Source organism: Apodemus sylvaticus, chromosome 17 (assembly GCF_947179515.1).
Source record: "Apodemus sylvaticus chromosome 17, mApoSyl1.1, whole genome shotgun sequence".
In the NCBI taxonomy this organism is placed as follows: domain Eukaryota; kingdom Metazoa; phylum Chordata; class Mammalia; order Rodentia; family Muridae; genus Apodemus; species Apodemus sylvaticus.
In genome coordinates, this window is record NC_067488.1 from 23,342,213 (window position 1) to 23,366,730 (window position 24,518).

General features: G+C 41.8%; 1 protein-coding gene across 1 annotated transcript in view; it reads right to left on the minus strand.

The window, feature by feature from the left end:
* The window catches only part of Enpp2 (ectonucleotide pyrophosphatase/phosphodiesterase 2), a 121,497-nt gene extending 98,239 nt beyond the window's left edge, over nucleotides 1–23,258 (minus strand). Inside the window, exon 1 of the mRNA XM_052160692.1 lies at nucleotides 23,140–23,258. Coding sequence (XP_052016652.1) covers nucleotides 23,140–23,160 — 21 coding nt within the window. The 5' untranslated portion in view covers nucleotides 23,161–23,258. The remainder of the gene's footprint in view (nucleotides 1–23,139) is intronic.
* Nucleotides 23,259–24,518: the final 1,260 nt, after the last annotated feature.

Here is a 24,518-nt window from a genome sequence, read left to right on the forward strand (position 1 = left end):
CTTTAATCCCAGCACTTGGGAGGCAGAGGCAGGCAGATCTCTCTGGTTTTGAATCTAACCTAGGGTTTCCAAGCCAGCAAGGGATACATAGTGTGACCCTGACCCAAACAACAACAATAATAATGATGATAATAATGATAAATTTAAATATATCTTGATAGTGTGAAATTAAAAAGATAAAAATGAGACAGAGACAAAGATATTAATCCACCTGGAATAACCTTCTTGAAATGCACATTCTCATTTATACATTCATGTAAAGAGAGGCCCACATTCCCCCAGCATGTAATAAGGATGCATGCTCCACTGTGTTCATAGCAGCCCTATTTATAATAGCCAGAAGCTAGAAAGAACCTAGGTGTCCCTCAACAGAGGAATGGATACAAAAAATGTGGTATATGCACATAATGGAGTACTATTCAGCCATTAGAAACAATGAATTCATGAAATTCTTAGACAAATGGATGGAGCTGGAGAACATCATACTAAGTGAGGTAACCCAGTCTCAAAAGATCAATCATGGTATGCACTCACTGATAAGTGGATATTAGCCTAGAAACTTGGAATACCCAAGACATAATCCACATATCAAATGATGTACAAGAAGAGCGGAGGAGTAGCTCCTGGTTCTGGAAAGGCTCAGTTCAGCAGTATAGGGCAATACCAGAACAGGGAAGTGGGAAGGGGTGGATGGGGGAACAAGGGTAGGGAAGAGAGCTTATGGGACTTTCGGGGAGTGGGGAGCCAGAAAAGGGGAAATCATTTGAAATGTAAATAAAAAATATATCGAATAAAAAAAGAGAGAGAGAGGCCCACATTAACAATGACTTTGCAAGAGGCACCTGGGAGTTGTATGCAAAGCAAGCTCAGTAGGCACCCATGTTTGACTATGGTTCTAAGTGACTCCGCCTGATTTTAGGCTCTGTTAATAGGTAAAGCCTGCTCAGACACCTCTGGGTATGTTGTGTTAAGAAATCACTACAAGGGGCTGTAGAGATGATGGTTCAGCAGTTAGGAGCACTGGCTGTTCTTCCAGAGGACCTGTGTTCAAGTCCGAGCACCCACATGACAGCTCACAATTGTCTGTAACTCCAGTTCCAGGGAGTCAGTGGCACCAGACATGCATGGTGTGTGTATGTGTGTGTGTGTAAATAAAATAATTTTTTTTAAAAAAAAATCATTACAAAACTAGGAACCCTAGGAGAAGCATGAGAGGATAAAATGGAGGGTCTCTATTATACTCTCTACTCTTTTAGTGACTTGTTCATGCATTCGTTCAACAAGCTTTTATTGGGTGCCCAATATATGTGTTGCACTGAGGATACAGTTTATGCCACTAAAGTTCCAAAGTGGGGAATTTTGGTAAGAGAAGAAATATAATACTGGGTGGTTGGTAATTGATAAGGAAACTAGAACAGAGGAGCAGTAACAGTCAAGTAGACAGTGACACATGTCTCTCCCTAAGGATGATATTTGATCAGAAGTCTGGGGAAAAAAACTAAGGAAGGTCCAGGGTTTTCTTCAAAGAGATGGTAAGTGCAAAGACCCTGTGGTAGGAGCAGCCTGGTATGTGCAGGGAGGTGGGCGTGGCTGGGTGGAGTGCAGTGGAGAAACAGCAAGAGCCAGAGCCAGTATCAGAATGGGGCTCGGCAGGCTATACTGTGAGCCTCACATTTCCTGTTGAGCCTGGTGGGAGAGGGGTCTGGGAAATGGTGAGATAACTCTTCCTAGAACAACAGCAACAACAAAAACCTCAGTGACCGCCCAAGAATTCCCGCACAATGTCTCAATTTAGAGGACAATTTACTCAATGCCATCTCAGGTCGTTTCCAGCTCTAGGGACCTACTGCTTCCCTCTCTGTAAAACCTTGTCAAGGAGCCCATTTGTCTCACTGTAATAGCCAGAAAAGAGTATCCAAAGCAAACTAAACAAACAGACTTGTTTCTTTTTCTTGGTAAGTAAGAGGAAAGTAAGGAGTCCTGTACCTTCTGGTTCTAGATAATCCATCTCTTGGGATTAATCCAGAGGCTAGAATATGCATGAATCCATAGATAACAGGTATGGCCTCTTAACTTATGTCTGCAAAAGGAAACGGCTTAATAAAAAGGAGAAACACCTTTCCCAGAATCTTTTGATAGAGGAAAGATGGAACAATATCCTTCTGGAGTGATCTAGAAAAAAGCATAATGCAAGCTGACCTCGCGTTGTCTGCCCTGTCAGTATAGCTCTTTCACTATGCCTTGGAAACAGTAAGCCAGCATAGTTATTAAATCCAACAACTTCAGATTGCCAGCAGAGCATTATGCAAGAGGGTGCAGAAGTTCTGGACCTTCCTCTGTCCAGCGCAACTTCTGCTGTTCTTGGGAGAAATGTTATACAACTTGCTAATTGCTACAATCCTGAGCTGTCAGCCTTGGTCAGGATCAGAACTTGGATGCTTACTGACCGTGTGGTCTGGAGTGAATTGGGAAACCTCACTAAACCTCTAGGTCCTCACATGAAAATGGAAAGAATCACAGGACCATCTTTACACTGTTGTAGAGATTCGAGCAAATAATGTGTGTAGTGTTGATTGCTTATAACAATGATGGCTGTAAGTGAAACCCCTAGAATGTATCAGACATTGGACAGAAATGATCTCACTAAACACTTTCAATGACCCTGCAAAGTCCGTTGTGGATTCAACTTATTTTCAAAGGTGCAGAGAAGTTTAAGTCACTTGCCTAAGTTCACACACCCAGCAAGGAACAAAGCCAGCATTCAAATTCAAGTCTGCTTAGCCAGAGTCCAGCTTCTGAGAGTCTCTGTACCCTGTGCACTGTGCTGCAGCATGTTAGTTATATTATATTTTACAAAACTCCCCCCTGCCTTTCATTAGGAGGGGGGTATGAGGAATTTTTTGTGAGGACTCTCGACAGTTTGGAAACAGAATTGATTCTGTCCAGGGTAATTTCCCATTTTGCTACCAGAGCAGTTGGGGTCCTTTTCCTGGCACACTCTTTTCCTGTCATCTGACTGATGCAGCTGCTTTGAGCACTTCCTAAGTCTAAGGCTTGGGTAAATGTCAATCCTAGACTGGTAGCCATGGGCTGTGGTAACAAAAGTCATGCTTCTCTCCTATTCCTAGTCCCCTTTCTTCTTTCTGTAGCTCTTTCTTTTTTTTGGTCCTGATAACTGATCAAAATTCTGACACGTGTGTTTTTGCAATGCATCTCATGATCATGATTCTACTATTGAGGGTAACCCTGTTGTTTGACTCAACTACAGCACAGTTTGAGACCCCAGTGTCAAGAACCAGGATTGCCAACAGTCAGAGCTGGGAGTGATCAATGTGGCTTTACCTCAGACACACCTCATAAACTAACCTCAAAAAGCCACCATGCTCAGTGTGACCCTGTGGTGTGATTGTTCTCAGAACTGTTCTAGGCTCAAATGACATTAGCAAGTCACAAAAGACTCTGCAAATACCTGCTCATAGAGCTTTCTCCGTCACTCTTGCTAGCTGAGAAAGGACTCTCTATAAACAAATACAGCAACTGCTGGACAGAATCATGACTAAAGAATAGAACAAGCTGTTAAGAGCGATGGCTATACTTGGACTCTGCTCCAGAGTTGCAGTGGTGAGCCTGTGAGAATGATGATAACTTGCAGTTTGAGTAGTTTGCCCATAGTCACCCAGTCAGTGACAGAATGTGATATTGCAGGATTGTGCAATAACAATAAGAAATACATCAAGAATGACAATGGCATCTCCACAGAGTATGTTAGCTGTTTCTATGCATTATCATATACATTTTTATTAATGAGGAAATGAACAATCAGGAAGATGTTATCATTCGGTCAAGTTCACACCTCATAAGGTCAGTTAGATGGTGGTGGGGAAAGGATAAGATCCCAGTCTAAATGGTCCAAAGAGCCCAATTCCCTCCTCCTCACTATATTTTCCCCACTGCAATGATTAAGTCGACAAGCTTCTTCAAGACCAGGATTGTACATCCATCATTTAGAAAAAGTTCAGCAATGCCTGGCACAGAAAGAATTGAGCTTCCGGACAGAAATCCAAACGGACAAGAAGATGACCGCTGATCCTAGCTTTCAGCTCTCCCTCTGCCAGTGGAGAGATGAGAAAATTGGCAAAGCCACCAATACTGTTCTCAACGCAATGGCAACTTATTAGCATCCACCTAACCCAACTCCCAACCAAGCCTGTGACCTGGCCACACACATCTGTTAATTTATTAGACTCTTGCTTGCCTAAGAATGAAAGCAATTAATTCATTTGACTCTTGTTTGTCTAAGAATGAAAGCAACCAGTAAGTGGTCTGTGTGTGCCCTGCATGTTAATTGATAGATGCTCTGCTATGGAGTAAAGGGGGCATTGTAATCACTTTGATGAGCATGGTCACTCTTGTATTATCCTATCTCCAGCCAAACAATGCTTTTCTCAGCAAGGCTGGGCCCTAGTGCGCACAGCTGCACAAAGGGTTTTGGATGTAGCATTTCCATGCACATCATAGCATCAGAATAGATGAGTAAAGACATGACTGTTTTTCCCCATTGTTCCAGCTGCTACACAGCTAAATATAAATATTTGAGAGTGTTTATGCTTGTTAAAAGATGTAATGAAAACTAGGCAATCTTAAGAGTCACGCACACAGACACTGTGACAGCATGGATAAAGCCTGTACAGGTTCAAATCAGACAAAAGTCCCAGCAAGAAGTAGAGGAAGTAGACACAAAGTCTGGCCCCAGACCAAGAGCTGTTTGCAGTTGATACCTGCTAGGAAAGAAAAAGAAAATCAATGTTCTCCAATAGAGTGCCACTGAATATATCTATTGCAACCCAGGGCAGACTCCATGCCCAGGAGTAATTAGCCAACACAAACTCCATGTTTTCTTGCATGTTCTTTGCTTTGTTTTTGTGTGTTTTGTCTAACAGGGTTTTGAGTTTTTTGTTTGTTTGTTTTTAGTTTATTTTGATTTTCATTTGGGTTTTTTTTTTGTTTTTGATGTTGCTTGCTTGCTTGCTTGCTTGCTTGTTTGCTTGGAAGTTGGATGAGTAGAGAGGTAGGTAGTAGCTAAGAGAAGTCAGGGAGAGGAAAAACTCAATCAAAATATATTGAATGAAAAAATTAAACACAAAAAAAATAATTAAAAAAATCAGGTAAGTCTGTGTCCCAGCCTCACTGTCTTTGCTTCCTAACTACCTGAGTTTGGAAGCCATGACTTACTTCTCTTCTTGTCAGCCCTCAGATCTGAGCCAACAGAGGCCTTCCCTGACCACCCTGTCTCCGCTGTCATATCTTGGTTTTGACATCCCCTGAATCCCCCACCATGTTCATGTCTTACAGCATTTGCCTACTTCCCTACTCATGTGTGTCCCCACTGGACTGAGGAGGGCCAGGCTTTGTCTTCAGCCTAGCTGAAGACATCCCTGGCCTTACACAATGATTGGTGCCCAGAGACATATAGTAAACACTCGTTGAACAAGTTAATGAAGGAAGTATATGTTGGAGGTGGAGATGGAAAAAGGGAAATGTAGTGTTAAGACTTGAGGCACACAAGAAAATGAATCATGGGGACTGTCCTGCAGTCTTGGTCCTTATGGCAGTTTAAACGAAAATGTCCCTGTATGGCTCTGGCATTTGAATATTTGCTCTTGAGCTGATGGCACTATTTGGAGAGGTTTAGTGGGTGGAGCCTTTCTGGGAACAGGAAATAAGAGTTTAAGTTCTCCCTTTATCTTTAGTTTTCTTTCTCTGCTTAATGATATGGTTGTGGGTGAGCCCTCTCAGCTTTCTATTTTGTATGCCATGCCCACCACTTGCTGCCACCCCACCATGATGGACAGAATCATCCTTCTGGAACCATAAACTGAAATAAACTCTTTTTCTATCTGTGACTCGTGGTATTTATCACAGCAGCAAAAAGAAACAAATACAGCATACCTAAATATCGTTGGAAGACAGCTGGTCTCCGAGGGGTGCTGATTCACCTGTGAGCACAGGTAAGACCAGCACTTCTGCTCAAATTCCTGGCAGAAGAGGGACGTGCCCTGAGCCATCAAAAAACAGAAACCAAGGAACAAGCAAGGGCAGGATTCTTCCAGTTTCCATCTATATCGCTGAGTTGATCCTGTGCCAAAGATCTCCATACCTAAATTCCACCCGAAGAGAACTGGTCTCCCAAGAGTACTGATACACAGGCTTGCAGGAGGGACAAGCTACAGTCAGAGACAGCAAGACCAGCTAACACTAGAGATAACCAGATGTCAAGAAGCAAGTACAATAACATAAGCAACAAAAACCAAGGCTACTTGGCATCATTAGAAACTAGTTCTCCCACCACATCGAGACCGCATACCCCAACACACCAGTAAAGCAAGACTCTGTTTAAAAATCACATCTCATGATGATGATAGATGACTTTAAGAAGGACATAAATAACTCCCTTAAAGAAATACAGAAGAACACAGGTAAACAGCTAGAAGTCCTTAAAGAGGAAACACAAAAAATCCCTTAAAGAATTACAGGAAAACACAACCAAACAGGTGAAGAAATTGAACAAAACCTTCCAGGATTGAAAAATGGAAATGGAAACAATAAAGAAATCACAAAGGGAGACAACCCTGGAGTTAGAAAACCTAGGAAAGAAATCATGAATAATAGATGCGAGCATGAGGAACATAATACAAGAGATAGAAGAGAGAATCTCAGATGCAGAAGATTCCATAGAAAACATCAACACAACAGTCAAAGAAATTGCAAAATGCAAAAATCTCCTAACCCAAAACATCCAGGAAATCCAGGACACAAAGAGAAGACCAAACCTAAGGATTATAGGTATAGAAGATAAAAGATTCCCAAATTAAAAGGCCAGTAAATATCTTCAACAAAATTATAGAAGAAAACTTCCCTAACCTAAAGAAAGAGATGCCCATAAATGTACAAGAGGCCTACAGAACTCTAAATAGATTGGACCAGAAAAGAAATTCCTCCCATTATATAATAGTCAAAACACCAAATGCACAAAACAATGAAAGAATATTAAAAGCAGTAAGGGGAAAAAGTGAAGTAACATATAAAGACAGACCTATCAGAATCACACCAGACTTCTCACCAGAGACTATGAAAGCCAGAAGATCCTGGGCAGATGTCATACAGACCCTAAGAGAACACAAATGCCAGCCCAGGCTACTATACCCAGTAAAACTCTCAATTACCATAGATGGAGAAAGCAAGATATTTCATGACAAAAACAAATTTACACAATATCTTTCTACAAATTCAGCCTTAGAAAGGATAATAGATGGAAAATGCAAATACAAGGAGGGAAACTATACTCTAGAAAAATCAAGAAAGTAATCTTTCAACAAACCCAAAGGAAGATAGCCACACAGCCAGGCAGTGGTGGCGGACGCCTGTAATCCCAGAACTCTGGGAGGCAGAGGCAGGCAGATTTCTGAGTTTGAGGCCAGCCTGGTCTACAGAGTGAGTTACAGGACAGCCAGGGTTATACAGAGAAACCCTGTCTCAAAAAAAAAATCAAAAGAAGAAGAAGAAGAAGAAGAAGAAGAAGAAGAAGAAGAAGAAGAAGAAGAGGAAGAGGAGGAGGAGGAGGAGGAGGAGGAGGAGGAGGAGGAGGAGGAGGAGGAGGAGGAGGAGGAGGAGGAGGAGGAGGAGGAGGGGGGGGAGGAGGAGGAGGAGGAGGAGGAGGAGGAGGAGAAGAAGAAGAAGAAGAAGAAGAAGAAGAAGAAGAAGAAGAAGAAGAAGAAGAAGAAGAAGAAGAAGAAGAAGAAGAAGAAGAAGAAGAAGAAGAAGAAGAAGAAAGCCACACAAACATAAAAGTAACATCAAAAATAACAGGAAGAAACAATCACAATTCCTTAATATCTCTTAACATCAATAGACTCAATTCCCCAATAAAAAGACATAGAATAATAGACTGGATACCTAAACAGGACCCAACATTTTGCTGCATACAGAAAACGTACCTCAGTGTCCAAGAAAGACACTACCTCAGAGTAAAAGGCTGGAAAACAATTTTCCAAGCAAATGGTCCCAAGAAACAAGTTGAAGTAGCCATTCTAATACCGAATAAAATCAAATTTCAACCAGAAGTTGTCAAAAAGATTAAGGAAGGACACTTCATACTCATCAAAGGAAAAATCTACAAGAAGAACTCTCAATTCTGAACATCAATGCTCCAAATGCAAGGGCATCCACATTCATAAAAGAAACTCTACTAAAGCTCAAAGTACACATTGCACTCACAAAATAATAGTGGGAGACTTCAACACCCCACTCTCATTAATGGACAGATCAGGGAAACAAGCTAAACAGAGACACATGGAAACTAACAGAAGTTATGGACCATATGGATTTAACAGATATCCATAAAACATCTCATCCTAAAACAAAAGAATATACCTTCTTCACAGCACCTCATGATACCTTCTCCAAAATTGACCATATAATCGTTCACAAAACAGGCCTCAACAGATACAAGAAGATTGAAATAATCCCATGCATCCTATCAGATTACCACAGACTAAGGCTGGTCTTCAACAGCAACAAAAACAACAGAAAGCCCACATAAACATGAAATCTGAACAATGCCCCCACTCAATGATAACTTAGTCAAGGAAGAAATAAAGAAATTAAAGACTTTTTAGAATTTAATGAAAATGAAAGCACAACATACCCAAACGTATAGAACATAATGAAACCAGTGCTAAGAGGAAAACTCAGCTCTGAGTGCTCCCAAAAAGAAACTGGAGAGAGCATACACTACCAGCTTAACAGCACACCTAAAAGCTCTAGAACAAAAAGAGGCAAATACACCCAAGAGGAGTAGACTGCAGGAAATAATCAAACTCAGGGCTGAAATCAACCAAGTAGAAACAAATAGAGCTACACAAAGAATCAACAAAACCAGGAGCTGGTTCTATGAGAAAATCAAGAAGATAGATAAACTCTTAGCCAGACTAATAAGAGGGCACAAAGACAGTATCCAAATTAACAAAATCAGAAATGAAAAGGGAGACATAACAACAGAAACTAAGGAAATTTAAAAAAATCATCGGATCCTACTACAAAAGCCTGTGTACAAAATCAAAAAATCTGGATGAAATGGACAATTTTCTAGACAGATATCAAATACCAAAGTTAAGTCAGGATCAGATAAACCATCTAAACAGTCCCAGAACCCCTAAAGAAATAGAAGCAGTCATTAAAAGTCTCCCAACAAAAAAAACCAAAAAAAAAAAAAAAAAAAAAAAAAAAACCCAGGCACATATGGTTTTAGTGCAGAATTCTATCAAACCTTGAAAGATAACCTAATACCAATACTCTTCAAACTATTCCACAAAATAGAAACAGAAAGAACACTACCTGATACATTCTGTGAAACCACAGCTTTGCTTCACAGTATTCTCCCTTGGAGATGGAATGGTTTCTGTCTAATCAGGAACTTGTCACAATTTCCTTTCATAGAGGACTTCATTAGAGTTTTTTCCTACTTCTATCATGTTTAATGTTCCAAACTTTAAAAATTGGTTGAGTGCATATATTTTTTAGCTTCAGAAGATATTACATATATTTAAGAGGCATTTAACTATTATAAATTGTTTTGATGACTTTAAAAATGTCAATACTGAGTTGCATATTTTAAAACAAATTTTATTAGTTTCTAAAAAAGAGACTAATACGGTCCTTGAGACATACTGCAGACCTTTCCCTCCATCTCTCTCTATCCTGCTCACCCTTGCTCTTAGCCCACAGATCTCAAGTATTTTCAAGACTCTAGAGAAATGCTGGGCCCAATCCCAGGAAAATAATTCTGTTTTCTTATTCTTGTTCCTAGGAATCCAGCTTCTGCTTCACTTCAGCATAGACTCTGGGCATAATAGTTGTGACTTGAGTCACTTCATATTAACTATCATTTGACAGTTCACACACAGTGTCTCAAGGCTTCCATGCTCATTCTGCATTGGGAACAATCATGTCTCCCAATCACCTCAGAAGATCAGCATGTTTTTGCAGTGTTTGCCTTTAAATGTCCCTTTGCACAACCTACAATCCTCAGAGAAGAGAGTCTCAGTTGGGGAATTACCTAAATCATGCTTGCCTGTGGCAAGGGAGAGGGGAAGATCATCTTGATTTTTAATTGGCTCAGTCCACTGTGGGCAGCACCATTCCCTAGGCTAAGCCATGAGTCATGTAATAGAGAAGAAACCTCAGCCTTGAGAGATGACTCAACGTTTAAGAACATTGCTGTTAGAGAAAGGACACAAGGAGCTGAAGGGGTTTGCGGCCCCAAAGGAGGAACAATAATATGTACCAACCAGTACCCCAGGGCTCCCAGGGGCTAAACCACCAACAAAAGAGTACACATGGAGGGACCCATGGTTCCAGCTACATATGTAGCAGAGGGTGGCTTTTTCAGACATGAATGGGAGGAGAGGTCCTTGGTCCTGGGAAGGCTCAATGTCCCAGTGTAGGAGAATGCCAGGTCAAGAAAGGGGGGAGGGTAAACAAGGGGAGGGGGGGGAGGGGACAGTGGGATTTTGGAGGGGTAATAAGGAAAGGAGATAACATTTGAAATGTAAATGAAGCAAATATCTAATAATAATAAAAAAAGAATACTACTGTTCTTGCAGAGGACTGGGGTCTGTTCCTAGCACCCACTTGTAAGCCACTGTACCAGTAATCCCAGTTCAGTTCCAGGGGACTTAATTTTCTCTTCTAACCTCTGTGAGTGAGCACACATGGTACACAGAAATATATGTAGAAGAAATACTCATATACATAAAGCAAAATAAACCAAGAGAGAGCAGGAAGAAAGCCAGGGGACCACAAGCAAGCAGGCAGCATGTGTGCATTCATTTCAGTGTTGTGACCACATGTCTCAAGTTCCTGTCTCTGTGCCTTCTGTACACTAACGAACCACAATCTGGGATTGTAAGCTAAATAAACCGTTCTTCCCCTAAGCTGCTTTATGTCAGGACATTTTCTCACAGCAACAGAAATGAAGTTAAAAGAGCTTGGTATATAACATGCAATTATTTCCATTCCCAGCACATAGGAGGGTGAGGAATATCAAGACAAATTGATTGCCTTTTCTATTTGTAGATCATCATCAAGTTGCAGATTGAGAACAACGGCTTATCTTGTATTATTCAGGAAGGTTCCTCCTGGGCAGCTCTGATGGCATCATTTAGCCAAGTTGGAGACTCTAAGAGCTAATATTGAGACAATAAATATCAAAAATGATGACCAAAAAAAGGGGGTGGCCCAGGCCTAGCCAGGGGTGAATAAATGCTGGAAGTGCCTCTCAAGAGTCCTGTCCTATGTAGTTTAGGCCAGCCAAGAGATTAAAAGATGTGGTCCAGACAAAGTAGTAGCTTACACAGAAGCTGGAGTGTTTCCTTGCTTGTTGCTTACCTAACACATGACACCACTGTGCTCTGTGCACTTTCTGGTTGAGATGCTCTGACATTATGGGAGGTGCTTTGGATACAATCTATAACTCCAGTTTCAGGAGATCAGATGCTCTCTCCTGACCACCATGGGCACCAGGCACACATATGGTGGACAGACATACATGCAATAAAATATTCATGCACATAAACTCAAATTTATCAAAATAAAATGATAGCTAAAATCATAGTGATTTGAAATAAATTTAGGAAATGTCTTTTGTATTGCACATCCAGTGCTCATATGATTTCTTTTGAAGTATGATCTCATTTGATCATGCAAATAGCTATTACTGTTATCATCCATCATCTATGGGAGGAAGAAAGTAGGTACAGAAAAATTAAGTGACAGAGCTGCAATTTAGACAGTGTAGCTGAAAAACCTGAACTCTTAGTCACTTCTCCACTCTATCAGGTTTATCTGAGGATGGGTTCACTTTTAATCACAAGCCAGTTTCCTCATTGTTAAAGTAAAGACAAATTAAATGCACACTGTACTTCTTGCATGGTAACAATCTGAGCAGACAGTTTGGCATCAGTGGAATTTCCTATGAATTCTAAGATTTACTGAGAATCTTTCCAAAATTACTTACCCTTTTAGGGGTTCACTTAGTTTATCCTACACATGAGAATAACGATCACACATTCAATAAACATAACAAGAGTATGCTTTAAAAATCTATTTTGTTGGGGCTGGAGAGATGGCTCAGTGGTTAAGAGCACTGACTGCTTTTCCAGAGGTCCTGAGTTCAATTCCCAGCAACCATGTGGTGGCTCACAACCATCTGTAATGGGATCTGATGCCCTCTTCTGGTGTGTCTGAAGAGAACGCCAGTGTAGTCAAATATTTAAAATAAAAGAAAACAATATTGTCACCTTAAAAACAGAAAGCACATAAGCAAGTATGTAGACAGGTAGACAGCTTTGTTCAGATCCTCAAATCAGCAGCATGGGAATTATTATGTGGAAGCTAATTAGAAATGTAGAGTCACCCCCACAGCAGAATTTCTCAATCCGGAGCTTTGGGATAGCTAATGTGTTAGATTAACCCTTATTAAAGAAAACAACCATCCTTTTCTTTAAGCTTTAATTTTTAATTATTTTATTTATGTGGCTGTTTTGCCTGCATGTGTGTCTGGTTAGTATGTGCTTGGCACCTGGAAGTCAGAAGAAGGCGCAGGATCCCTGGGAACTGGAGTTACAGATGGGTGTGAGCTGGCCTACAAGGACTGAGAATTGAACTGGGATGAGCAGCCAGTGCTTCTAGCCAAGGGGTCATCTCTTCAGCCCACTTGTTTTCTTTCTCATGCTTGTTTGCTTGTTTGAGAATGGGTCTCTCTTGAGAATGTCCTAGACTGATTCATGACAACCCCACAGAACAATTTCCAAGTGATGGGATTACAGTTATGAGATAACAAGTCTATTACTTTCTTAAATGTCTTCATTGGCATATATTAATTATTCATTTTCTAATTCATAACAACATTCTCATACATATGCATGATGTATTTCAGTCATAGTCATACCTCACCCTCTCTTATCTCTTACATATTCTCTTAATCTCCTTTCTTCTTCACACTAGACAGGGTGGATCTCTTGTGTCCAAGACTGGCCTTGAACCCTTCATGCTGTAGAAGATGATCTTGAACTCCAGATCCTCCTAATACATCTACCTCTCAAACTCAAAGATTCTAGGCTAGGATTATAAACCACTGTATGTGGTGCTGGGCAGTGCGCTTAGGGCGCCATACTGTACATCCTTATTCTCTGTCATTTTCTATTAAAAATAAAAATAAAAAGCTCCCTTTTTAAAGTTGGCATTGTGAGAAACTTTCTTTTTGCTCTTTTCTGTCCTGCATGTGTGAAATAAACTTTGATTCAGTGCTTTAAAAAATCAAAGCAAACAAGCCAATAAGTATGACTAGATTTGTCCCATAGGCTATAGTTTGCCAACTCTTGGTTGTTTGGGTGTTTAGATATATGTCTATATTATTTTTAACAAATAACTCTTTTAAAATTCTCTCTCAGCTAAACAAAGAATTTTCACCTGAAGAACTTCGGATATCTGAGAAGCATCTTAAAAAATGTTCAACTTCATTAGTCATTAGGGAAATGCAAATCAAAACAACCCTGAGATTTCACCTTACACCAGTCAGAATGGCTAAGATTAAAAATTCAGGAGACAGCAGGTATTGGCGAGGATGTGGAGAAAGAGGAACACTCCTCCACTGCTGGTGGGGTTGCAAGCTGGTACAACCACTCTGGAAATCAATCTGGTGGTTCCTTAGAAAATTGGGCATGACACTTCCAGAGGACCCTGTTATACCACTCCTGGGCATATACCCAGAGGATTCCCCAGCATGTAATAAGAATACGTTCTCCACTATGTTCATAGCAGCCCTATTTATAATAGCCAGAAGCTGGAAAGAACCCAGGTATCCCTCAACAGAAGAATGGATACAAAAAAATGTGGTATATTTACACAATGGAGTACTATTCAGCCATTAGAAACAATGAATTCATGAAATTCTTAGACAAATGGATGGAGCTGGAGAACATCATACTAAGTGAGGTAACCCAATATCAAAAGAACAATCATGGTATGCACTCACTAATAAGTGGATATTAGCCTAGAAAATTGGAATACCCAAAACATAATCCACACATCAAATGATGTCCAAGAAGAACGGAGGAGTGGCTCCTGGTTCTGGAAAGACTCAGTGTAGCAGTATAGGGCAAAACCAGAACAAGGAAGTGGGAAGGGGTGGATGGGAGAACAGGAGGAAAGAAGGGGGCTTATGTGACTTTCGGGGAGTGGGGGGCCAGAAAAGGAGAAATCATTTGAAATGTAAATAAAAATATACTGAATAAAAAAATGTGATAAAGAAAAAAAGAAAAGAAAGAAAATTCTCTCTCTCTCTCTCTCTCTCTCTCTCTCTCTCTGTGTGTGTGTGTGTGTGTGTGTGTGTGTGTGTGTGTGTGTGTGTGTGTGTGTATGTGTGTGTGTTTAGGTCAGAAAAGAATACCAGATCCTCTAGAACTGGCATTAGAAGAGGGTGTAGACCACCTTGTGGGGTCTAGAAATGGAACCCTGGACCACTGAAAAAGCAACAAGTACTCTTCACCACTGACCCATCTCCCAGCCCTGCTAAGCCTTGGTTTTGAAGACCCCAGGAAATAATTGATGTAAGTAGTTTGCATGACCCGTAGAAGACAACTCATCAAAATAACTAGCACACATGTAGTTCAAATGCTTTCAAACTGGACACAAAAGGTAAAATAAAACCCCAACTAAAACCAAAGGCATTTAACCTTGTCAAAAGCCTCTGACATGTTACTAAAATAAATGTATAATTTTCATATAGACTTAAGCGATATTGACATATTGAAACATTATAAATCTACTCTCCACCATCTAGTTTATTTCAGATACAGTTGCTAGATACATTTTAAAAAAATATTTCTAACAACAACAAAAAAATTCTTTAAAAGTATTCATTGTGAGCCGGGCGTGGTGGCGCATACCTGTAATCCCAGCACTGCGGGAGGCAGAGACAGGCGGATTTCTGAGTTCGAGGCCAGCCTGGTCTACAGAGTGAGTTCCAGGACAGCCAAGGCTATACAGAGAAACCCTGTCTCAAAAAACCAAAAAAAAAAAAAAAAAAAAAAAAAAAAAGGATTCATAGTTTATATTGAAGTTAACTGGAGCATCTTGATATTTTGCTTTTATATATTCAGTTCTCACTAAATCTGATGTCCCATCTATAGATCACTATGGGTCACTGTTTTGAAAACTTTGGTTCTATCACACAATGGGGATAATTAACACAAGCAACATTTTGTTCTCAAAGGAAGGAAAGGAATTGCATTCTTATGGAATTAACCCCAAGGTTCAGAACTAATAACTCCCCTGGGTAGAAGCCACTGAAACACTGTGTTTCACACTTGTGTGTGCCAAGAACAAGCTTAGGTTACCCAAGGAAAAAGTGTAATAATCTTGCATTTGTTCCCGCTGATTAAAGTCGAGCAGCTTCCAGCAAAGTGTTAGGCGCCTCTCGTGTCACTATGTTGAATTAATACGTGAACAGTATTAATGATGGAAAAACTCAATTATAGCCAATATATCCAAAGGTTTACGGTTGGATTTGTCAGCAATCAAGTTGTATACTGAGAAAGCCTATCCTGTCAGTCATCAAATCCTTTGAGTGGAGAAGAAATAATTCTCATTGCAAGCACTGTCAAGTTCAAAGCCATTGTGGAGATAAAAATCCTTTACAAGTTTGTAAGCCCCAAAACACTGACGTCTTACATTCACATTTGAACATCAGAATCTGGGGGCGAACATCAGAACACTTGGTGACTGAAAACAAATATTGAGTTGAGTGTTACCAGACAAAACACACACAGGAAAGGAAGAAATTAGAAAGTGTGTGTTGGCCAACTACAGATGCCATAGCAAAGAATCATGGGAAGAGGTTGAATCAAAAGTGAAGAGAAAGTGATTTTGGAGTGCCTGGCTCTATAGGATTACCTATACCATTCCTTCAAAAGCTCAGGTAGCATCTGGTCAATAGGATAGAAAGTGTTAAGAACCACAGGTTGGGGGAAAATGCCGTGAACCAGTGTCGTCTGGACAGGACACAGCCATTGGAGCCATTAGTGCACTGAAGCTGTGGGTCCTTCCTGCTCAAGACCTTCACAAGACTAAGCCCAACACAAGTTCATTATGCGTGGGGGAGGGTCTCCAGATAGCTCAGCCCTCCCTGAGGGACTGTGGGCACTTAATGGGTGCTGGAGTGGCAGGGGGTTTGTCATATGTATGTATGTATGTATGTATGTATGTATGTATGTGTGTATGTATGTATGTATTTATTTATTTATTTTTGATCTAGCCACTGACACGTTACTGTGTTCTAATATATAACTCCCAATTCATGTTCATGCAAGGAATAAGAGTAAAACTCAGAGAACCAAGAAAAATGAAGAAGGAGATGAAGGTCAGAGGGGAATTTTTTTTTTAAGATAAAAGAGTCTCAAATAAAGAGAGAAGGGGGTGAAAGAGGCTAGTGGAAATGAAAATGACAAAAAATTATACTTAATTGATTAATTAAAAAGTGGCTGAACCATAGATTTGCATTGGCATACATCCTGAAACTTGGCAGTGTAGGAGCAAAACGTCAGTCAGCAGACTGGTCTCACCTGAGGTCTCCTTCCTTAGTTTACCATCACCTCTTTTACCCTGTGCCTCTTCATATCATCCTTGTTCTGTGTGTGTCTCTATGTTCATGGTTCCTCATCATACAACAATGCCCATCCTATTGGGTCAGGACACATGTTCACGACCTGCTTTAATGAACCCCCGCTCCTAAAAAAATGCTAACTCCAAGTAAAGTCACGCTTTGAGTTCAACAGGTCTAAGACTCCAAGACATGAATGTGGAGCATGGGATACAATTCAACCCATAATAGCATTTTTCATTTAGTCTGTTGAAAAGTGACCACCCAGATTCACAGGACTTTCCAAACAAGGCTTGCTTCTCCTCTGATGAGAGCATTCCACTCTATAATGGAAATGTTCTTGCTTATTGAGCGTCTGGAATGATTGATTATTTACTTTAGAATTAGGATCCAAGTCCGTGGCCTTCCACCTTCTCCAAACACCAAAATGCTGGCCAGTGTCCATCTTTCCAGAGGGTTACCTTTCCTCTACAGCAGCTCCGTCTTCACTTTCTCATCCAGTCGGCTTAGAAGCAGACTCATTTCGCGCTATTTAATCACCAAAGTGCTTAGACTTCAAACTCGGCTATTTGCTCACATAATTCATTAGTTATCGATCCCTTCCTTCCAAAACCCACCAGTTGTTAATACATTTCCAGATCAGATGTTTCTAATGTGGGTCTAAAAATAGATGTACAGAAACTTGTATATGTAATAAATATATAGCAAAATTAATAAGCTAAAATTTTCAAAATAAATTAGGGGCCCTTTTTAAAAAAAAAATCCTATTTCCTTACTGTTCAGCATCTGCTCTTCAGTCAGGAACTGGATTGGTTGTTTTAGAAACTGTCAATGTTTCCTGTAGCATGACTGCAGAGGATCACGTTACAGAGAGTTGATTATAGAGTTACATGTTGCATCAAAAAACCCGCAAATAGTCTAATGCCCAGCTATGGAAATTCACTGAAGAAACCACGAGATAGCTATAATGCGGGATGCAATCTCACTTGTGTTTGCGAAGAACTTATAACAGCCCAGGGTTTGTTTTTTAAGAGCAAAACAGGTTGCAGAAAATTAAGCAGAACTCCAGCTTTAAGCTACGCGTGCACACGACAATATAGAAGGGCTCTTCACCCTTGTCACGATGCTCATCTCTAGGTAATGCAACTTTAGATGATGTTCTTTACTTCTTCTCTATGTTTTCTTTCATTCAACTCTTTTTAGACATTGTATGTATTGCCTATATACCAGAATATGTCTATTTTTGGATTATTTTTATTTTATTTTATTTTATTTTATTTTATTTTATTTTATTTTATTTTATTTTATTTTATTTTATGTGCATGAGTATTTTGCCTGTGTACGTCTGTGTGTACCACATGTGTGCCTGGTATCTGTGGAAGCCAGAAGGTGACAGCCTGAGTGGTTGATGGTTTGAGCTGCTATTTGGATGCTAGAAACCCAACTCACGTCTTCAATTGGAGCAACGAGTCCTCTTAACTGCTAAACCATCTCTCCAGCCTAACAAAGCTCTTTTTAATAAACAAAACTTTCCCTATGAAAGGCTATTATTGCCTTAGGCAAAACATCATTCACCCCACTGGGTTACAGAAGTGATCACTGACTGCAGTACTGGACTTCTAGAAGATAGCAATTGAGAAAGGTAATATATATTACAAATATATGTATATATTATGTAAGATAATACAACTGACCATGTTTAAATGGGCATAAGAAAAAGTGGGGGTGGGGAGGAGGAGAAGACAAAGAAGGGTGAATGTGAATCAGAGGAGGAAGAAGAGCAAGGGCTTCTTCATAAAGGGTGTGGTACGACCCAGGGGAAGGACTTGAGGAAATGGTGTATTTTTATTGAGGATGTACAATGAGGGAAGGAAGGTTATTCCTGGCAGAGGATGTGATGTAGATAAACACAGAGGCACTGAAATGCCAGGCCTACCGATTCTGTCAGGGAGGCGGATGCAAGTTTTGGAATCTTGAATAAGAACAGAAATTATGGTGCCTTCCTGCCTACCTATCCTTATCCCTGATTCTCTAGCTGTTTCTAGAATAGTTGCATAGCAAGGAACTTGTTGCCTTGCAAAATCTGTCAGGAAAGTCTTTACTGAATTCATTGAAATTTACTTTCCTATATTCGCCACCACATGACCCAGGGACACCATCTCCAAGACAGGAGATGTTCATCCCCCGTCCACATCAAAATGAAAGACACAGAGACAGGTATGGTAACCTTCTAAGTCTTCTTTTTTACAGATTAAGTAGACTGTGCACATCCTGTCTACAGCATCCCTGCAGTCTGTCATCACTCACTTTATGTCTCCAAATGACCCATCATCTATTTGTTACTGTTCAACTGACACATCTCTTTTTCTCTTCCCAGCTACCATTTTGGTTGGGGGTGGGGTCACTATCTGTCCTAGATTACATACTACAGTGCATCCAATACGCCTGCTCTGCCATCATCATCATCATCATCACCACCACTACCTTCCTCTTCCTCCTCTTCTTCCTCTTCTTCTTTCTCTTCTTCTTCCCTCCACTCTCTCCAGCCTACTGTCCATTCTCTAGTCTTTGCAAACCGTAAAACACATTACAGTGCAGTCTTGCTTACCGCCTTCACTGGTTCCCATTCTCCTAGTCATCAATCACCATGTAGTAGCTTTATATAGCATCCCTCGCTGCCCCTCCTAGCCTAGTGCCTTTCATCCTCTACCTCTCAGAATTATTTCTTGCAGTTTCTTGGCTCTCGTTGAGGGTGCATCATCTTGAAACACCCTGCTTTTCTCTACTTGGGTTCTGCAGCTCAGTGCAGACAGGCATCAGTTCTACAGTCCATCCCATTCCATTAAGTTTGGATTAAATATTCCTTCTTATGTAGCTCCATCTGGACTTCAGTTTCCTCTGTCAAAGTATAACATCAAATCAAAGCCACCTGTTCCTTGCCCAGCCCTTCTTTACACTGCAAACTCCATGTGATCTGGTCTGCCTTTTACAACGCAGTGGATGATCCACAGTAGGAGCTCAGACACTAATTGCTAATAAGTTAATGTGTAGCATTCAGATCGAGACATGATGTTCTAAAGGTTCAACAGTACAGAGTAAAATGATTCTCGGCTTCTATATTTGCTATTCTGGGCTTCTTTTTTATAAAACCTAACTTTAATTTTGGAAGTGACATTTTATGCCAGATCTTGCTGCCAGATTAAATCTCTAAAAATTAAATAGGTGAAGCCACCACTTCTTTCCTAAACAATTCTCATCCGTTCCCCTCTCCATCTCCTCCCTCTCTACATATCGCCCTTCTCAATCCTCCTCTTCTTTCTCTTATCCCTTTTTATTTTTAAATATAGCATAGCCCACATGGTTTCAAATGCTTCATTTTAGCTGAAATTCCAACTATCCTTTTAAGAGTCGAATAATGAAATAACCATTCAGAGCAAAAGTTACACAACTGGTGATTGCCAGAGACGTGAGCCCAGGTCCTATGACTCCAAGTTCATGGTCATTAGCACACATTACACAGGATCCTCTCTAAAAGCAGAAAACATGCATAATTTGATTATGCTGGCTCCTAACCACCACCTACTCCCTTCTCCCAAATACCCACTGAATTAATTAGCCCTTTGATTAAAGATATTTTAGCCAGAAGCCCTTAACAACTCAAGGGGATTGAAGGACAGACTTGGATGAATCCCCCTACAAATTTATTCAAAATGCTGTGTGTAGTCTTTTGTACATTTTTTTTTCCTAAGAAGAGCAGTGTGCATCCAAACCTCAAAAGAACCATGGCCCCACAGAGCTTAAGAACAGCTTAAAGTTTAAATAACTCCCTATAGAACGCAATCACTATTCACCTCTCAGTGTTTCCAAATGCAGAGTTCTCGCATTGGAAAATCAGAACCACATTTTCTCACTTGTAGTCTCCCAGGGTCTCCACCACTCTCTAGAGAGCTCTTGGAGATTTTTCTCCATGGCCATTCAGAGGCTCCAGGTACCTTTCCTTTCTGTGTTCTTCTCTCCGGCTGGGCTGCGGCCCAAGGAGGATTTCTTTACTTTCATTAAGTCAACAGAAGCAAAACTACAAAAGCCTTTCTTGCCTAGGAATAGAGAAGCTATAGGAAAAGTCTCCAAATTCAGATGTGGATTATACAGTAGAGACTTGGAGCATTATCTCAAATATCCAAAAATGCTAAACCCTTCCTGCTTAAAATAATTGGAAGACTGTGAGTTTTCCTACTAATAGTAATACAATACTAACTTTATTCTCTACCCTATTGTATCTCAGAAAAAAAAAATCCTCATAAGCTGTTATATCTCTATTTTTCTAATCCAATCCCTGAACAGAATATTCCTTCTTAACCCCCACATAAGAGCACAAAACAGCTGCTGGCAAGATGGCTCCTTGTATAAAGGTGCTTGCTATGCAAGCCTGATGATGTGAACCCAAGCCCCAGACCCACCCTGAATATGACCATCAATATCCCACGGGATGTGGTCTCAGACTGAGAACTATAAAAAGAAAAACCTAGCTGAGGGCCAGCGTTCAGCTCTAGCATGGTTCCCCCCCCCACCCCCAGTCCCACCCCAGCCCCACCCCCCACCCCCACCCCACCCCCACCTGGCTTCTGACTTCAGACACAAGCAAGGGGACCACCCACCTCATGTTCCCGGGACCAGTCCATTATAATCATGGACACTACAGCTGAAATAAATCCCCCATCCTACAGCAGTAAGAAAAGTAACCAATATAGATAAAGCCACAGATTGGACAGCACTGGCCCCACGTCAGATGAGCGTGAGACCATGACCAGAATGCCTGAGCTCAAACAATGATGGAGAGGTGGATCATGACACGAACAAGAAGGTGCGCATAAGAAGGAAGGCACAGCATGAAAGACAAGTCACCTCCGGTGACTCCGCTGTGTCTAACGTGATGGGGATACCATCCAAACAGTGGAAGAGCGGGGCAGAGGAGACAGATTCAGATTCAGTTTTGAACATTCTGACTTCCAGATGCCTTGTGGAACATCTAACTGGAGATGTTTTAGGAGAAAGGCGATGCTCCCGACACCGTTATGTCTGCAGTGGCTGAAGCTGTTGGAACGAATGATATGATGTAACCCACTGGATGGCAAGGGAAGAGAGGAGAGAGCAGAGGGGCGCACTGAGAGGTCTGGAGTGAGGCCTTAAGCATTAAGTAGAGACTCCGAGGGTCAGAAGAGAACAAGGAGGTGTATTATTTCAGAATCTAAGAGTCTAAACACAAGAGGGGGAATAACCAGCTATTCAAAAGGGCCCCCAGGAGCCCGAAGAAGAGGACTTTCAAATTCTCTAGTTGCTGGTGCTGAGGCTTTCGACAGCCCCAACAAAAGAAGGTCTTCAGACTGGTGGACCAAGGCTCCTAACTAGCTATGAAGGGACAAGTAGGGAATAAGGACAGAGAGATCTTGTCACCCACTCTGTCAAGAAGGAGAAAACACCAGGTGGCAGCTGGAGATGGCCCTCTGGAGAGGATCAGAAGTTCAGAAAACACCTGAAGCAGCACAGGAAACCTCCCGGTGCGGTGGAACTGGGTGTGTGCTAAAGGCATGAACGAATCCCAGAAAGGCTCTTGCTTTCTGCCCCGTTGTCAGTGAGAAACTGATAAGCTCCCTGCTTAACCCGTTCAGAAGAAACCAGAGTGGAGACACAGCAGTCTCTGAAACCCATTAGCCGCCCACTCCTTGCTGCCTATTCGCTGTGCCCGAGGAGACTTCCAAGTCCAGACCCGAAGCACCCCTAGATCAGTTGAGAAACCAAAACTGCCTAGATCCGTCTGAAGGACTTGATTAAATGAAAACGTTCAAAGTGGCAGGGTCTGGCTCCTGGGATCTGGCAGCAGGAAGGGCTTCCACTCAGAAAAAGGGATCTTGTCTCCTTGAGGCAAGTGTAGAAAGGAGCACAGAGAACGCTACTGAGATAGATTGCTTTAAGAGTCCCCAGCCAAGCGCTTGTCCAAGGAGTCATAACAAGAGAGCCAGGGAGGTTGGCTATCCCTATCCCAGGAGGACAGAACTCACAGCCCCCTGAGACTGGCTCTGCTCAAAGGGGCTCGCTCCCTTGCCACAGACTCGAGCTGTGGTGAGCTGAGACTCGTCCCTAGCCCCTCTGCAGCTTCCACTGGCTTGTTTTCCAGAAACGAGATACGCATTTGCAAAGCCAAACAGACTCTGGCAACGACAACTCAAAATTAGCTCCGCGTTTGGGAGCCTGGAAACCGGTCCAGCTGAGGGCACGGGAAGGCAGCCCAACCCCGGACATTTTTTTTTCCCCTCGGCAGCTGCCGAGGCCCCTTTGCAGGGTTTGCCCCGGCTGCACCGTGCAGCCGCCCTGACCCGGGAGCCCCAAGCCGTGGAGCACGCGCAGAGAGGGGTTGCCCACCCTACCCGATCGGCGTGGCGGCTCATGCTGCGGCGTCCGGGGTGCCTCGCTCCAGCCAGGGCGCTGCGGACACAGCCTGGGCTGCGGGCCGGGGGACCTGGGAGCTAAGCCCGGCACCGCGGCTCCTGACTGCGCTTGTTTGCGCTGAGCCGTTTGCTTTTGGGATTTCTCCAAAGCAGATGGAGTCAGGGGGCCCGCTATCCCCTGGGGACAGTGATTCCATTGGAAGCTGGCCTTTGACAGGACACACACATGACCTTTGACTAAAATGCCTTTAGGGAAGGAAAAGTGTCCGGACGTTGAAGACCCAGCGTCCAAGCACCGCCATTCACACTTCCACCCCCAACAGCGCTGGGTTAATTTTTCATCTTTCAAGCAGCGCCTGTGAAGTTTGCTGTGCATTTCCCTTTCTTTCTCTAAGATTCGTTCCTGTTTCCTGAAGAGCTTGCTGCAGGACTTTCCTGTTGTGATGTTGGTGGATCCCTAAACTAGCATTTGCAGGTGAATCTAGCACGGTGTACATTCTAGAAAGTTTCTGCAGCACCCTGGGGACTATGACCACCATATTTCCGCCCCTTGAGTGTGTCACAATTTTTGAAAGGGATTTTCACAATCGTGCTACTACTTGGCCCCTCCAGAGCGTGTATGGGTCGCTGCTTCTTGCTATTTTATCTACAAAAAAACAGAAGCAGAGATGTGTGCTCAGTCTTCTAACTAGAGGGCAAAACTATTGGTCTCTGCTCTGAATGACCAACCTTAGCTGAATGATATTACAACTAATATAAAGCCAATATGTAATTGCTTCAATTTGGCAGTTATAAAAATATTAGCATTTCTTTTAATAAATAGGCAGATGGGTCATTGATAGCCACAGATATCTTGAATTTATTGACTACATTTAGAACTTCATGTACGTTTTGCTCTTTACCAGAGACTGAAAAGATGCTCTAAGAATAAGATCTGGCTTCAGAGGTAAAAGGGTGAAACCAAGGTCTAGCTATCACCAACACTATCAAAACCATTGTCTTTCTTTTTTTTTCCTAGGTCTTTCAAGATGATACGGTCTGGAGATACAGGTCAACGATAGAGCCCTAGCATCACACATGGGAACACGGGGAGGTTCAATTGCAAGTAATGCAAGAAAAAAAAGTCCAATTCCTCATTTAGTCAGGCATGGAAGATTGCCACTAGTTTGAGGCCAGTCTGGGTTACAGAGTTGAGACCTTGTCTTAAAAACAAACAAGAAACATGAACCGAGTCGGACAGGAACTATGGACTTGTAGAAGGCGCCCTGGTCAAGCAGTCAGCAGCTCCACACGGTTCAGTGCCATCGGAAGCGCCACGGAGATCTGCAAAGATGAGATGCCCCCATGTTCTCATTTTG